Source organism: Panulirus ornatus, chromosome 38, assembly GCF_036320965.1.
Source record: "Panulirus ornatus isolate Po-2019 chromosome 38, ASM3632096v1, whole genome shotgun sequence".
NCBI lineage: Eukaryota > Metazoa > Arthropoda > Malacostraca > Decapoda > Palinuridae > Panulirus > Panulirus ornatus.
In genome coordinates, this window is record NC_092261.1 from 9,131,801 (window position 1) to 9,147,696 (window position 15,896).

The following is a 15,896-nucleotide window of genomic DNA, read 5'->3' on the forward strand; positions in this document are numbered from 1 at the left end:
TATAACAGTCAGTTATATATCAAATGGTTTCCGAAAAGGGGAGAGGAATCCTTAAATGTCTTGGTAAGCAGGGCAGAAGAGAATCTGAAGATACAATTCCATTAACACATAACAAACTAGTAAAACAAACTGGTTAAACCAGAACTACAAACAAGACACCCCCCCTCCATCCCTTCTGGTCACCACTACCACCCCAAACATCTGTGGGCGCCAGAGGCGACGCCTCTCGCACCGCCATCAACTTACAGTGGACGTCGAGGGTGACCATATTCTCCATCGGCTCCTGGTTCCTGTTCTCCAGCACAACGTTGGTCGCCTCGCACGAGAAGGTCTTCCCATTTTCGAAGCGCGTGACCTTGAAGTTCAAGCGACTCTGGGTCTCGTACGTGCCGTCAGTCTGGAAAACGGAGGCAAGAAGAGAAAAAGAGGAGAAACGTTAGATTAACAATGTGTCCTGGGTAAGGCTGGCTGAGGTCAGTAATTCTGCGGGAGGTTTCGAAAACGTCCGCGTCAGCATGAGCTTCGGCGATCGTTCTCGGCCAGAGAGGAAAACGGGATCTGTTAACCAAAAAGCTCACTCGCTAAAGTCATTTCTAACAGTTTAGGCAAAACAAGGGATGAACATGCAGAGGTTCACAGATTATTTAACTCTTCTTATTAAGATGTTATAGAGGAAGTACATCGGTGTGCAAAAAGTAAACTAACATGTCGAAAAATGTGTTATTACATAGTACTAACAGCATAATAACAGTTCTACACTCTGACATGAGTTAAGACACTTGTATGGCACTATATTAACCTTCTGGTTGCGACGGCACGGCCCCTTGAGCACGACGGTACGACCCCCTTTGAGCACGACGGCACGACCTCTGGCAATGACGGTGACGTGACCTTTGCCCTAACCCTTAAGGGCCTTATCAAAAGGTCATGCAGTCGTGCTCAAGTGGTTTTAAAGATCGCGGGTCATGCGTCATCAGCATTCAATTAGTCAATTAAGATTATTTGCAGCGTTTCATTACACGCCCGAGGAAAATTCATCGACCTATTCCAAGCGTATGAACTGTGACGTTAAGCGAAGCTTCACAAACAAGCCGATGTATCCACACACACACACACACACAAACAAACAAACACACAAACACATACATCCCTTTAGCACGACGGTAAAAGACCTACAGACATCATGACTCGTCCTTTGATATTACCCTTAAGGGTTGGGTCAAAGGTCAGACCCTTATAATCAAGGGCTGTTGTACCGTTGTGCTCAAGGGAGGCTGCTGTTGTACCGTTGTGCTTAAGGAGGGGAGGGTTGGTTGTACCGTTGTACTCGAGAGGTTACAACTTCCCACAAGTAGGACCACAACGTCCACTGGTGAGACCACAAATGACCGCGTGCCATACTGTATTGAGAGTGGGGCAACGGCTGCGCTCCGTCCGTAATGGGTTAATGATCGACAGGTAGAATCTGTCGTCACAGCGGGTGTGGAACGGCTCGTGATAGGTTCCACAACGTCAAGAGAACGGAGACCCAAAACAACACCCGAAGAAGAATCGCGAGACCGAAAAAAAAAAGTCTTTTACCACTCACTTCCCGCACCACGCAACGATGACATAAAAAGCATTTCCCTCCCCCTCCTTTTTTTTTCTTTTTTTTTTGACTGCACAGTGCGAGTCGTGAGGTAAAAGACAAACCAGAGCGCTGGCAGGCGCACCCACTCTCTGGCCCTACCCTGCTCCTGCTGCCTCTTGCAAAGAACAAACAGTTTGATCAAACTTACGAGATGGATTTCACTCGAGTCCTCCTGACGGTGGTGAAGAAGGGCAGGCAGGCAGGCAGCCAGTCAGCAGGGCAGGAACAGATACAACAATTAATATCCTTCTGGGTCAGTTTACTCACAGGGGGTTTTCATCACAAAGTGAAGGGACTCGTGTGAGATTGCAATACTTAAGAGACCAGCTATGGTCATACGGGTTGTGAGTGTTTTGTTGTTACATGAAAGGTAGTAAGGAACCAATGAATTTCTTGATGTCAAAAGGTATCTAAATTGAAGTGTGTGTGTGTGTGTGTGTATATATATATATATATATATATATATATATATATATATATATATATACACACACTGCCTAAACTTATGTTACTACTTTGACCAGTTGACTATATAAACAGCTTCTCTCGTAAAGCTACCAATTTTACGAGTATATCCCCATCCTAGTCTTAGGACCAGCTAAGTACAGAACGCGATCTTGCACTACCAAAATTCCCACGGCCAGGAAGGGATACATCTCATTCCCTGACCTCAGAAATGGCTCTACTGGTTCAAGTATAATCCCAACACTGCTGTCCAGGAAGTTCAAGGGGACTGAACCACGAAAGAGAGGATTTAAACCTAAGTCCCCGTGATTCATAGATTCTATTTTCCTCTTCACATAAGCCAATGGGAAAATCTGCCGCTACATATTTCGTAAGACTTAGTGCAGTCAACTCTCGAATCACTGGGTAAAAACTCTTACACAGCCACATTGCTAAGGGCGCTTTCTTAAGCTTTCTGAGCAACGCATTGTGATTGTTCCCCAATGCTCATCCCAGCCATGAAGAGAGTATGAAACGACATCTATCAGAAAAAATAACAACTGAGGCATGTGATTACACATCTGGAAATTTATGTACTGCAAACTCTCACTGAAGATCCGAGCCCGAAGGTTCAAGATTACGTGGACACGACGGTATGATCCTCGAGCACGACGGTAAAAAGCACGTCAGTACGATCCTCGAGCACGACGACAAGCCACGCATATTCTAGGGTCGAGCACGACGGACAAGCCTCCTTCATACGTTAGGGTCGTAACGTCGCGTTGTACGAGTGATCGCATCGTCGTCTGTAAGGGATTACGAAACGGTTGTCTCTCTCTCTCTCTCTCTCTCTCTCTCTCTCTCTCTCTCTCTCTCTCTCTCTCTCTCTCTCTCCCTCCTTGGACAAGAGTTAGTGCATCATCAAGAACCACTATGACCTCATCTACGCTTCAAGAAGAATTCAAAGAGTCATCAGAGTTCAGATTAACCCAGTCAGCTTCTCGTGGTACGCACTGTGCTCTTAAGTCACTTGTATCTTCCAGCACACACACACACACACACACACACACACACCGCGCACCACTGACCCATTTAAGGGAGAAACTCTCTTCTTCATTTTCTACTTCCAAAACCCCCCCAGTTTGATCCCAAGATCAAGACGTGTAAGGAGCTTAACAACTGCTGCAGTGGAAGTTTAGAAGCGCTACTGGCCTCCTTAAGGAAGCGCGGATAAAACGGTACTACGGAGTACGTATAGATGGATTAAAATAATATATCATTATAATGAAAACTCAGGAGAGGCATTATACGGCACTAGAGGGGATTCGAAACCAATTGGTGAAGCGCGGTGCAGCATCAAGTGGAATCAGGAGAAACTCCCTTTTGTTTTCTTCTTCAAAACTTGGGCTGTAACGGCGGAGTTTACAAGCTCAAGGGGAGGGAGTTGCAGTGCACTGCAACAAGACGCCGCTGCAACGAACGCAGCAAAAGGAACCGTAAGGCGCCTGTGCTTAAAGTTTAGAACGCAGCAAAAGGAAACCGTAAGGCGCCTTTGTTTAAATTTTAGAACGCAGCAAAAGGAACCGTAAGGCGCCTGTGTTTAAATGTTAGAACGCAGCAAAAGGGAACCGTAAGGCGCCTGTGCTTCCAGTTTAGAAGAGGTTATCATCTGGAAGCGATGAATAATTGGGTGTATCATATCATTACTGAAGCTTCTCCGTCAGTCAGCTGTGTGTGGCACAGGCCACGTTTGAACGATCGTGATCACTCAAAGTTTTCCTCTGGCTCCCCTCCAGAGGGGCGCCTGTGTTCATCTACATCACTCCCTTCATCTCTTTCCCTTTCAAATCCCTCCCTTCTCACGATCATCACTAAACTCCCCCCTCCCCCAAACATTTCTCCCTTATCAATCCATCATCTTCTCCCTTATCAATCCATCATCTTCTCCCTTATCAATCCATCATCTTCTCCCTTATCAATCCAGCCTTTTTCCACTACCTCTTTTTCTTTTCCCTCTCCTTCTCCCCCCTTGTCTTCCTCTTTTTCCCCCCCTCCCTTCCTCCCTTACCACAGTGCCTAGCCCGGGCCACGTACCTGCACGTTGACGGTGGTGGGCGCCTCCTGGACGGGCACGGAGCCGTTGTACCACGTGACGGTGGCGGCCGGTCGCGCGCCCCGCGCCAAGCACGTGAGCGTCACAGCCTCCCCTTCGTACGTCGCCGACTCCGCGCCCGTCACCGTCACGCTCAGCGGCGGCACTGTGAACGGTGGGGACAGGGTGACGGGTCATGTTCTGGGGCGGGTCACAGGTGATGTTATGGGGGGGGAGGTTACGTGTCATGTTGTGGGGCGGGTCACAGGTGATGTTACGGGGGGGCGCAGGTTACGTGTCATGTTGTGGGGCGGGTCACAGGTGATGTTACGGGGGGGTGGTAGGTCACGGGTCATGTTGTGGGGCGGGTCACAGGTGATGTTACGGGGGGGGTCATGGGTCATGTTGTGGGGCGGGTCACAGGTGATGTTACGGGGGGGTGGGGCACGTCACGTGTCACGTTGTGGGGCGGGGCACGTGTAGTGTCATGGGCAGTGAGGACATGGGTCATCATGATGTGTGAAGGTCACAGATAATGTTATGGGGGGTGGGTGGTCAGGTCACGGGACATGTTGCGGAGCAGGTCACAGGTCATGTCGTGAGAAGAACATGGGTCATGTTGTGGGTCAGGTCGCGTGACTCACCAATCAGTCACAGAAGAGAAAAAGTTTCTAAAGCTCAGACAGCATGATTAATCACTATGACAAATCAGTACGATCAACAATCATAATCACTATTACCCTAAGAATACTACAAAAAAAAAAAAATACATACAAAACCAAGTGATCTCACTTAAGACGTATATATTGAATTACATTTCAGCCTCGTCTCTTGTAACAGTCAGATGGTTATCAAGTACAAGGGAAAACAGTGGTTCCTCCAGCCTCTTTTATTGAGCAAGTGGACCAAGACACACTCTTTGAGCACAGAGATACACACACTCCCTAGCATGATGATGACTCCTGGTCAACCACCAAGTGGCGTTGGCAGCAAGAGCAGCAGCAGAAGCAGCTGCTGCTGCTAAGGCTGGTATCATCTCTCCCCCCCAGTGTGTGCTCACGTATTCATATACATGTCCAGTGTCCTTGTGTCTTCATGTCCCGTATTCATTATTCATATACATGTCCAGTGTCCTTGTGTCTTCATGTCCCGTATTCATATACATGTCCAGTGTCCTTGTGTCTTCATGTCCCGTATTCATATACATGTCCAGTGTCCTTGTGTCTTCATGTCCCGTATTCATATACATGTCCAGTGTCCTTGTGTCTTCATGTCCCGTATTCATATACATGTCCAGTGTCCTTGTGTCTTCATGTCCCGTATTCATATACATGTCCAGTGTCCTTGTGTCTTCATGTCCCGTATTCATATACATGTCCAGTGTCCTTGTGTCTTCATGTCCCGTATTCATATACATGTCCAGTGTCCTTGTGTCTTCATGTCCCGTATTCATATACATGTCCAGTGTCCTTGTGTCTTCATGTCCCGTATTCATATACATGTCCAGTGTCCTTGTGTCTTCATGTCCCGTATTCATATACATGTCCAGTGTCCTTGTGTCTTCATGTCCCGTATTCATATACATGTCCAGTGTCCTTGTGTCTTCATGTCCCGTATTCATATACATGTCCAGTGTCCTTGTGTCTTCATGTCCCGTATTCATATACATGTCCAGTGTCCTTGTGTCTTCATGTCCCGTATTCATATACATGTCCAGTGTCCTTGTGTCTTCATGTCCCGTATTCATATACATGTCCAGTGTCCTTGTGTCTTCATGTCCCGTATTCATATACATGTCCAGTGTCCTTGTGTCTTCATGTCCCGTATTCATATACATGTCCAGTGTCCTTGTGTCTTCATGTCCCGTATTCATATACATGTCCAGTGTCCTTGTGTCTTCATGTCCCGTATTCATATACATGTCCAGTGTCCTTGTGTCTTCATGTCCCGTATTCATATACATGTCCAGTGTCCTTGTGTCTTCATGTCCCGTATTCATATACATGTCCAGTGTCCTTGTGTCTTCATGTCCCGTATTCATATACATGTCCAGTGTCCTTGTGTCTTCATGTCCCGTATTCATATACATGTCCAGTGTCCTTGTGTCTTCATGTCCCGTATTCATATACATGTCCAGTGTCCTTGTGTCTTCATGTCCCGTATTCATATACATGTCCAGTGTCCTTGTGTCTTCATGTCCCGTATTCATATACATGTCCAGTGTCCTTGTGTCTTCATGTCCCGTATTCATATACATGTCCAGTGTCCTTGTGTCTTCATGTCCCGTATTCATATACATGTCCAGTGTCCTTGTGTCTTCATGTCCCGTATTCATATACATGTCCAGTGTCCTTGTGTCTTCATGTCCCGTATTCATATACATGTCCAGTGTCCTTGTGTCTTCATGTCCCGTATTCATATACATGTCCAGTGTCCTTGTGTCTTCATGTCCCGTATTCATATACATGTCCAGTGTCCTTGTGTCTTCATGTCCCGTATTCATATACATGTCCAGTGTCCTTGTGTCTTCATGTCCCGTATTCATATACATGTCCAGTGTCCTTGTGTCTTCATGTCCCGTATTCATATACATGTCCAGTGTCCTTGTGTCTTCATGTCCCGTATTCATATACATGTCCAGTGTCCTTGTGTCTTCATGTCCCGTATTCATATACATGTCCAGTGTCCTTGTGTCTTCATGTCCCGTATTCATTATTCATATACATGTCCAGTGTCCTTGTGTCTTCATGTCCCGTATTCATATACATGTCCAGTGTCCTTGTGTCTTCATGTCCCGTATTCATATACATGTCCAGTGTCCTTGTGTCTTCATGTCCCGTATTCATTATTCATATACATGTCCAGTGTCCTTGTGTCTTCATGTCCCGTATTCATATACATGTCCAGTGTCCTTGTGTCTTCATGTCCCGTATTCATATACATGTCCAGTGTCCTTGTGTCTTCATGTCCCGTATTCATATACATGTCCAGTGTCCTTGTGTCTTCATGTCCCGTATTCATATACATGTCCAGTGTCCTTGTGTCTTCATGTCCCGTATTCATATACATGTCCAGTGTCCTTGTGTCTTCATGTCCCGTATTCATATACATGTCCAGTGTCCTTGTGTCTTCATGTCCCGTATTCATATACATGTCCAGTGTCCTTGTGTCTTCATGTCCCGTATTCATATACATGTCCAGTGTCCTTGTGTCTTCATGTCCCGTATTCATATACATGTCCAGTGTCCTTGTGTCTTCATGTCCCGTATTCATATACATGTCCAGTGTCCTTGTGTCTTCATGTCCCGTATTCATATACATGTCCAGTGTCCTTGTGTCTTCATGTCCCGTATTCATATACATGTCCAGTGTCCTTGTGTCTTCATGTCCCGTATTCATATACATGTCCAGTGTCCTTGTGTCTTCATGTCCCGTATTCATATACATGTCCAGTGTCCTTGTGTCTTCATGTCCCGTATTCATATACATGTCCAGTGTCCTTGTGTCTTCATGTCCCGTATTCATATACATGTCCAGTGTCCTTGTGTCTTCATGTCCCGTATTCATATACATGTCCAGTGTCCTTGTGTCTTCATGTCCCGTATTCATATACATGTCCAGTGTCCTTGTGTCTTCATGTCCCGTATTCATATACATGTCCAGTGTCCTTGTGTCTTCATGTCCCGTATTCATATACATGTCCAGTGTCCTTGTGTCTTCATGTCCCGTATTCATATACATGTCCAGTGTCCTTGTGTCTTCATGTCCCGTATTCATATACATGTCCAGTGTCCTTGTGTCTTCATGTCCCGTATTCATATACATGTCCAGTGTCCTTGTGTCTTCATGTCCCGTATTCATATACATGTCCAGTGTCCTTATGTCTTCATGTCCCGTATTCATATACATGTCCAGTGTCCTTATGTCTTCATGTCCCGTATTCATATACATGTCCAGTGTCCTTGTGTCTTCATGTCCCGTATTCATTATTCATATACATGTCCAGTGTCCTTGTGTCTTCATGTCCCGTATTCATATACATCCCATGTCTACAATCCGTGTTTCCCATGTCCCTCCTTCATGTGATCCCATGTGTTGCATGTCCCTATGTCCCTTGTTCATGTGTTCCCATGTGAAATGCAAGTCCCCATGTCTCGGGTTCATGTGTTTTCGTGTGTGTGTGTGTGTGTGTTCGTGTGTGTGTGTGTGTGTGTGTGTGTGTGTGTTGCACGTGGCCACGTCTGCCCACGAGTTCCCATGCTGTGGCCTTCATTCTCATGACCTTACCTGCCAGAGCTTGGCTGCCGTTCAACCAGGACACCCGAGCGACGGGTTTACCGTCGCCAGACTCACAGACGAGGGTGAGGGTAGTGGCTTCGTCGAAGGGCCCCACCGTCGTCCCGTTCTCGATGGGCGACCCGTCCGTGAACGACAGCTGGAGGTACGTCGGCAGCGCTGCAAAAGAGGAAGAGGAAACGGCAATCATGGCAAACGCCCTCTAAAAAAAAAGGAGTAGATTCTCCATCCAATCAGCCATCACTTCACCTAACCCTTATGGGGTTTAGTTAAAGATCTGTAGCGTAGTGAGTGTACAGAAGACGAAGATGTAACACGCCATTCGTAGAGAGGATGTAGTGAAGATGAGGGTGTAATGAAGGCCATTTACTTGACATGTAAGGGTCTCACACACACACACACACACACACACACACACACACACACACACACACACACATACATAATAGCCAAGCGGTTAGCGTTCCCAACTACCACTCAAAGCGTGATGAAATTAATTGCAACCATTTATTTTAATAGTTAACCAATATGGCTTGCCTGCTCGATGTGTGATGTGGCGTCGGTAACAAAGAAGAAATATGCTTCATGACAGTGAAAAAGTGACAAAAAAAATTAGTTTTACCACACTGTTCTGCGAGCTTCTGTATCTTCAACTATCACAAATTGCCTCGAAAGGACCCAGTGGCCTGTTGTTATTTGAATTCCTATGTATTCCTCTGTGAACAACATGAAGAATTACTGTCAAAAAAATGCACAGAAAATAGAAATCTTTTCAAACAGACGTTTACGAGGTTCTGGTTCCTATCATAAAAAAAATGTGAAAACATAAGAAATTTTGGAAGCTAAGGAACCTTGACCACAGACAGAAAGTTCCCTTGCAAAAAGGGATGACCTTAGGAAAAAAGTTCCTTTGCCAAAAGAAGTTTTGAAGGCGAAGACTAACTACGTTCTTAATGCAAAGTCTCCAAACACTGAAAAAGAATGAAAGAAAAATAATAATAATATTTCATATCAACCCATACCTATCTACCCCCGTGAAACCGTTACTGCATCGCGTGCCATCATCAGCTTCAGGAACCAATGGTTCAAGTACCATTTGTCTCGGGTATCCATCGCTCTACGTTCCATTTCGTCATCCTGAAGCAGAGGCGTCGGTCCTGCCCTGAGAAGAAGTGAATCTTCCCGTGGTGATAATCGACCACGCAGCCATACCGACGGAGCACGTCATTCCCCAGCATCACATCAAACAACCCGTCCCGACTAAGCTTCAAATTTTCCATCACCACGTTCCAGCTTTGTTCCGACTGGATCGCCACCTCGTCAACGCGTGTGTTCGATCTCAAGCCCAGTTTGCCGGAGATGAGCGTCTCGGACACGCAAGACTCTTCGAGACCAGTGTTGACAAGGACATTCACATCCGTCTCCTGCTTTCCCCTCTTCAGGGTAGTAGCCAGCGTGTAGAGGTAAGTCTTGCGACACCATCTGTGCACGAGAGTGGAATCCCTAAACAACACGCTGGGGCGGAAGCTATCACAGTGCTGGTACATGTAACGGCGCGACAGGGTTGCGCAGTCGAGGATAAAGTGCGCACCATAATGTAGGTTAGGGAAATCCTTCGGCAGCACTTTTACACCCATGCACGTTGCCTTGTAAGCATCCACGTTGTGATATGACTTCGCCAGGTTCAACCAGACCTTCACACATCTTACGTGACCGAGGCGAAGAATGTGTTCCCGCCCATAGATCATGACTCGCTCCTCACTCTGCCTGACTACATTAAGACGCAGTCGCTTGGCTAACTTGTGCGTCATCAGGGGAAGGCTCGTTCCGGAGTCTATATGCACCTTGATATGGTGAACATCGGCTATTTTGGCCATAATGAACTGCCTATTAATCAGGTAACTTCCCCTTTGTCCTGATATCCTGGTATTGTAGGCCTAGTAGGACTTCCGGACTGGTTGCTTCTCCTTCATGTGCAACGTTAACCTGAGACCCGAGGGCGTCTCCGTCCGTGTGCCACGCAGTGTGGGTCGCGACCACTTGTTTTCTGACGATATTCCGATCCTCCTTATCTCTTTGGCCTGCAGCCTCTTGCTGCGTCGAGGGATGGCTCCTCTGACCTTCCAACTCTTTCTCTGGCTCTCAGTAGCCTCTCGCTACGGCGCAATGACGATCCGATAGAATTAGTAATCATATTTTATTGTCCTATTTAAAACAACTCATCGAGATCAATCATGGTCTAGATGCATTAACTAAGGAATGTTATCACTTTGAAAGTATCATATTATAGTCAAGATTAACATGAATTACTATATCGAGATATATTTACTGTACTTGTTCAGAATTAGTCTATGATGAAGCCATAATTCATTACGTACGTATACGCACTGAAGATGGTGCAAAAAAATGCCTGTAACCAGACCCATAAGGCTGGTGTGAAGATAAAGGGTATAAGGATGATGAGAGTATATAAATGAAGACGAAGGGTGCATATGATTCTCCCACTGATCTCACAACAGACGAGGGTGTATAGTGAAGACTGCCTTTGGCCAGACTTTAAAGGGTGTAATGAAGTCAAGGTAAGGAAGATGAGGGTGGAGTGAAGGTTTGCCCACCTGAACGTGGGTGTAATATAGGGGCAGATGAGGGTATAGTGAAGACAAGGGTATAAGGAAATGGCTCCCCTTGATGCAACCATGATGACGAGTGATAGTGAAGTTGAGTATACAAGTGCAGAGGGAGACTGCATCCTCTGGCGAAAGTTGGCATTTCCATTCATCAATTACCTTTCCAACAATCAGCAACCAAACTTACGCTTACGGAAGATGCGCCTGACCTAACTAAGTTGAAAGCTACCTCACTGACGGTCATGTTAGGGGTAAGTTTAGCCAACGGTGTAATGAAGATGAGGGTCAAGCGTAGTTAAGATAAGGTTGTAGTGAAAACGAGGAGGCGAGGCTGTAGGAGAAATGAGTTGTGTAGTGAAGATAACCTCTGGTCTGACCAATAAGTAAACATAAAGAGTGCGTGAGAACCGCGGAGGGAGGGAGGGTGACACATCCTCCACTCGCTCGCGAATGCTGATGGTTCCTCTGTCCCTTCACTGCATGGAAAGCGCTAAACGCTAATTCGATCAAAGTTTTTTTTAAGGCGTTCTCTCTCTCTCTCTCTCTCTCTCTCTCTCTCTCTCTCTCTCTCTCTCTCTCTCTCTCTCTCTGTGTGTGTGTGTGTGTCTACAATATACTACTAGTCCATGAAAACAGAGAATCTTGGCCAAAATTGCGACAACTCACCCAATGGCTGAACGCATACCTGCTGTTGTTCACACATTCACGTTAGGATATAGCGGAACAGAAGGCAGAAATGAGAGTGTTCTGTGTTTACATGTCTTCGTTGATGGCAAACAAAAAAAAACTGGTAAACTATGTATCATGATATGTTAACGAACAGAGATTACACTAAGAATGAATCAAAATAACCATGAAGTCAGACAGACTCTGTTCCACGTACCGTACGTTGTGAGGTTGACGAACTGTACCACTGAGCAGGCGTCACGGACAGCCAGGTACGTGATCTCGCACTTGTAGATGCCCTCGTCCTCCGTCCTTAGCGGGAAGATCTCAAGACTGCTGTCCGTGCCATTGGCGGCGTACTGGAAGTCCGTTCTGGGGGAAGGGAGTGCGTTGGTAAATTCCACTGGAGAGAAAAAGCTGTGAGTTTCAAGTTTACAAATCCGTTATCAATCCAAAAGAAAAGAATGTTTATGAGTCTACACAGGAGGGAAGCAATTACGAATCCGTGAGGGGCGTGTCTGTCGAATCTGTGCGAAGGGACCAGTGTTTCCGAGCGTTTGAGATGGTGGGTTTTCACGAGTCACTGAGGCAGAGTATCCGCAGATCCATGAGTGAGTTAGACTACCTGGTACCTTTGTTCAGTGGCCCGGAAGAGATATCTTTCGTGGGGGCTCGAAGCCAAAAAAGAAAAAGTTTGTGCATACGTAAAAGTGTTCACAGACCTCACAATGTACTGGATACTTCCCTATCAGGATCATGTTCCTTGAAGGCATGACAGAGTTCGTGAGGGAAAGTCCTCCAGTGACTGTGAATGAACAACGTTCGTGAGAGTGCGTGGGATGAGCGTGGTCAAGTCTCAAAGTGTTGTAGGAGCTTTCAGGTACAGTGTTCGTGTGAGGATGAGTGTTGCATAGCACTAAAGTAAGAGTGCTTATGTGTGTGTGAAGAGTGTAGCACACACGTTCACGTCACTGTGTTTGAGAGTGCGTGAGGTACAGTGCTGCATAGCCTATCAGGAACAGCAATGGTGTTAGAAGTGTTGCACAGCCCTTCAGGAACAGTGTTTAAGCGTGGCGAGGAGAGGTATTCAACGGTCCACAGCCGAGCGTTCCTCAAATCGTCCAGAATCTTGCTGACAGATGGAAATCCAACTCCCTGTGGGACGGGTGTCCGTGAAAGCCCCTGTGATGCGTTCGTATGTCCATGGCGCAATAGGGCTCGCGGAGTCCGTGAGGATAAGTATCCTTCAGTCCCTCGACTTTAAAGAAGGATGTAAGTGTTTCATGGAATGTTGTCTTGTATAAGACGAGTCTGGTCGAATGTGATGTGATCTTAAATGCGTATTCCCCCCCTAACGCGCTAACATGCATAGGTTTGTCGTATTAGGATTTGAAGGGGACTCGAATGGGATGATCTTAAAAGCGCATTTCCGCCTCACGCGCTAATATGCATAGGTTTATCTTACAAGGATTTGAAAGGGGTTCTTACAAACCCAGATGAGTATCTATCATTCATAAAAATATACACAGAACATCTTCCAAATGTTCTGTCATCACAACGCCATCTGCAAAGAGCACTATAATGTCCGAGCTGGAGAACAATGCGGTTACCTTAATATGCATCTCACACTCACAGACTAGGTGTACGTCACTGCCAAGTGCAATTACTCTGCAGGAGGGAAAGGTCACCATTGAGCAAGTACCGTTTTCCTAAGATAATATCATCATGGCAGTCATGACTACACTATCTGTCTTTCGTGCCTGTCTGTCTGTCTCAGGTCGATTCTGACAAGATCCCCACTACCACATTACTCATGACGTCCCTATAAAATCAACCTTACCACCATTACGAAAACCGAATATGGACAACACCTAAACATAACTGGAAAATCAATGTGAAAATTCCCGAGGGTAAGTTTTACTCTCGAGACACTTACAGACATCGTAAGCAATTCTAACAGAGAACATACCAAAGTCAATGAATTCAGCTCGTGCGATATTAAGACATTTCTCAATAGTTCTAATAAAAGATAGAAGAAAGATTACTTTAACTCAGCACAAGATGTTTACAGGTGACATCTCAAAATGGGTATGAATTAAGAACTAACGAACAAGCGTTAAGTAACCAATAGCTAGTCACTGTATTACTGTCGCCTCTTCCCGTTGGGTTAGCCAGAGTCTGACGCACGCAACACACGCCCCTATGTACTACAAACGCGTACTGCACAACACACTGAATATCCAAGACGCATAGGAAATGCCTAGGGTCACTTACGACTTTTAACTAACCCGGTGGCAAGACGAATGAAACGGACAGTCATCATACTTCCGCCATCTTCCAATACCCGGAGAAGTTTTTGTTTTTAATTAAAAATCAAAGAGAGGGTTTTTATAATTCTATCGCGCACACATATCATATATATGCCGAATGGTAATTTACACCTTGGATATTCAAAGCGTAATGACTGTCAATATAAAAGTTTTCATATATGTATATATTTATATTTTTTCTGAAGTTGTCTGTAAACTTTTAATGGATTTTTGCGAGCTTGCATAGGCAAAGGGAATTTCATACATTTATACTAAGAGTATTTTAAGGATTTGTGAGGAAATTCCTAGTTTTGGATTTCCCAATATTTTTTTTTTTTTTTTTACGGGATTTGATGCAGTTTTGTAACCTCTACCCTCCCCCCCACCTTTTTTTTTGTTTCAATGGTTTATATATTTCACCATAAAATATACCAGTGTCAGCTAACGCTGCTAAAACTGAGCTGACACTGTTAAAATTGAGGCGACACAGCTAAAACAGACAGCTGACACAACTAAAACAGAGAGCTGACACACCTAAAACAGAGAGATGACACTGCTAAAATAAAGCTGACAGCTTAAACAGAGCTGACAGCTAAAACAGAGCTGACTCTATTAAAACAGAGCTGACACAGCTAAAACAGAGAGCTGACACAGCTGAAACAGAGCTGACTCTATTAAAACAGAGCTGACACAGCCAAAACAGAGAGCTGACACTGCTAAAACATAGCTGACAGCTAAAACAGAGCTGACACAGCTAAAATATTAACGTTAAAAAAAAGCCCGAGTTGTCATTATTAAAGCCGAGACCCTGCGTTAAATAACCCCAAAAACGAATCCTTTTTTAAAATACCGAACCTTTTCATCCTTGTTTAGCTTTATTCAATTATGCTAAAAAAAAAAAAAAAAGGAAAAAAGAAAATGCAAATGGGGGGAAGTGTTAATGATAATCTCATGGCGAACAGCTTGCTCGCTCTACTGACCTGTCCAGGAGCGGCCCCTCAGCCCTCTTCACGTTGGCCATTTCGGAGAAGATGAAGACCCTGTCGTTGCCCTTGTACCACTTGATGCTGTGGAAGTCGCCACACGAGGTCTTGTCCACCTCGCACGGCAGGTGGACCTCCTCGCCGGCCAGCCCTTCCACCTCATACCGCCTCACCAGAGCTGCAAAAAATACAACAAAGAACATTACTCACTGACAGCCGCTGGATGAACTGTACACACACACACACACACACACACACACACACACACGGGTTTTGGTTACGTAGAGAGATAAGACAGAAAATAGAAGAAGATTCTGCTGTTGAATACAATAGTCATGGGAGGTTCTCTATAAGATCAGTTTGAGCGGAAAGTATAGAAAAACTGTGTAAACATTCAGTACCTAACTAAATGGTTGAGCATGTTACCCACAGCCACTAAAAGGGGATGTTTTATGTTATTTTGAATTAAGGAGTAGATGGCAGATGGTAAATTCTTTGACTATACAGTCTGGGGGAGAATATGAGGCCTATATTGCTAGACATATAAGGAAAATGATACTAATGTTTTACTGATAAGGAGTAAGCTCTGCATATAAATCTATATAACAGACATAGAGTAATTCTAGTCAACAGTCTTACAATAGAACAAATAAATGATTACAAAATACAAGATTTTGAGATGCATATGAAAATCATACTGAAAAGTGGCATCTCTTCAAGACAATGTTCATTTATCACACACTCGATATATTCAAAGATGGTACACACAATCCTTACACATAATAGAAATATAACAGACAAAAATTTAGGTACAAACAAATATTCTGAGCTAATGTCCACCTTAGCCTG

At 45.0% G+C, this 15,896-nt stretch overlaps 1 protein-coding gene across 1 annotated transcript in view; it reads right to left on the reverse strand.

The window, feature by feature from the left end:
- The window catches only part of nrm (neuromusculin), a 320,350-nt gene that overhangs the window by 37,915 nt on the left and 266,539 nt on the right, over positions 1–15,896 (reverse strand). Inside the window, 6 exon segments of the mRNA XM_071684735.1 lie at positions 247–397; positions 1,779–1,802; positions 4,169–4,332; positions 8,454–8,621; positions 11,973–12,127; positions 15,045–15,225. Coding sequence (XP_071540836.1) covers positions 247–397; positions 1,779–1,802; positions 4,169–4,332; positions 8,454–8,621; positions 11,973–12,127; positions 15,045–15,225 — 843 coding nt within the window.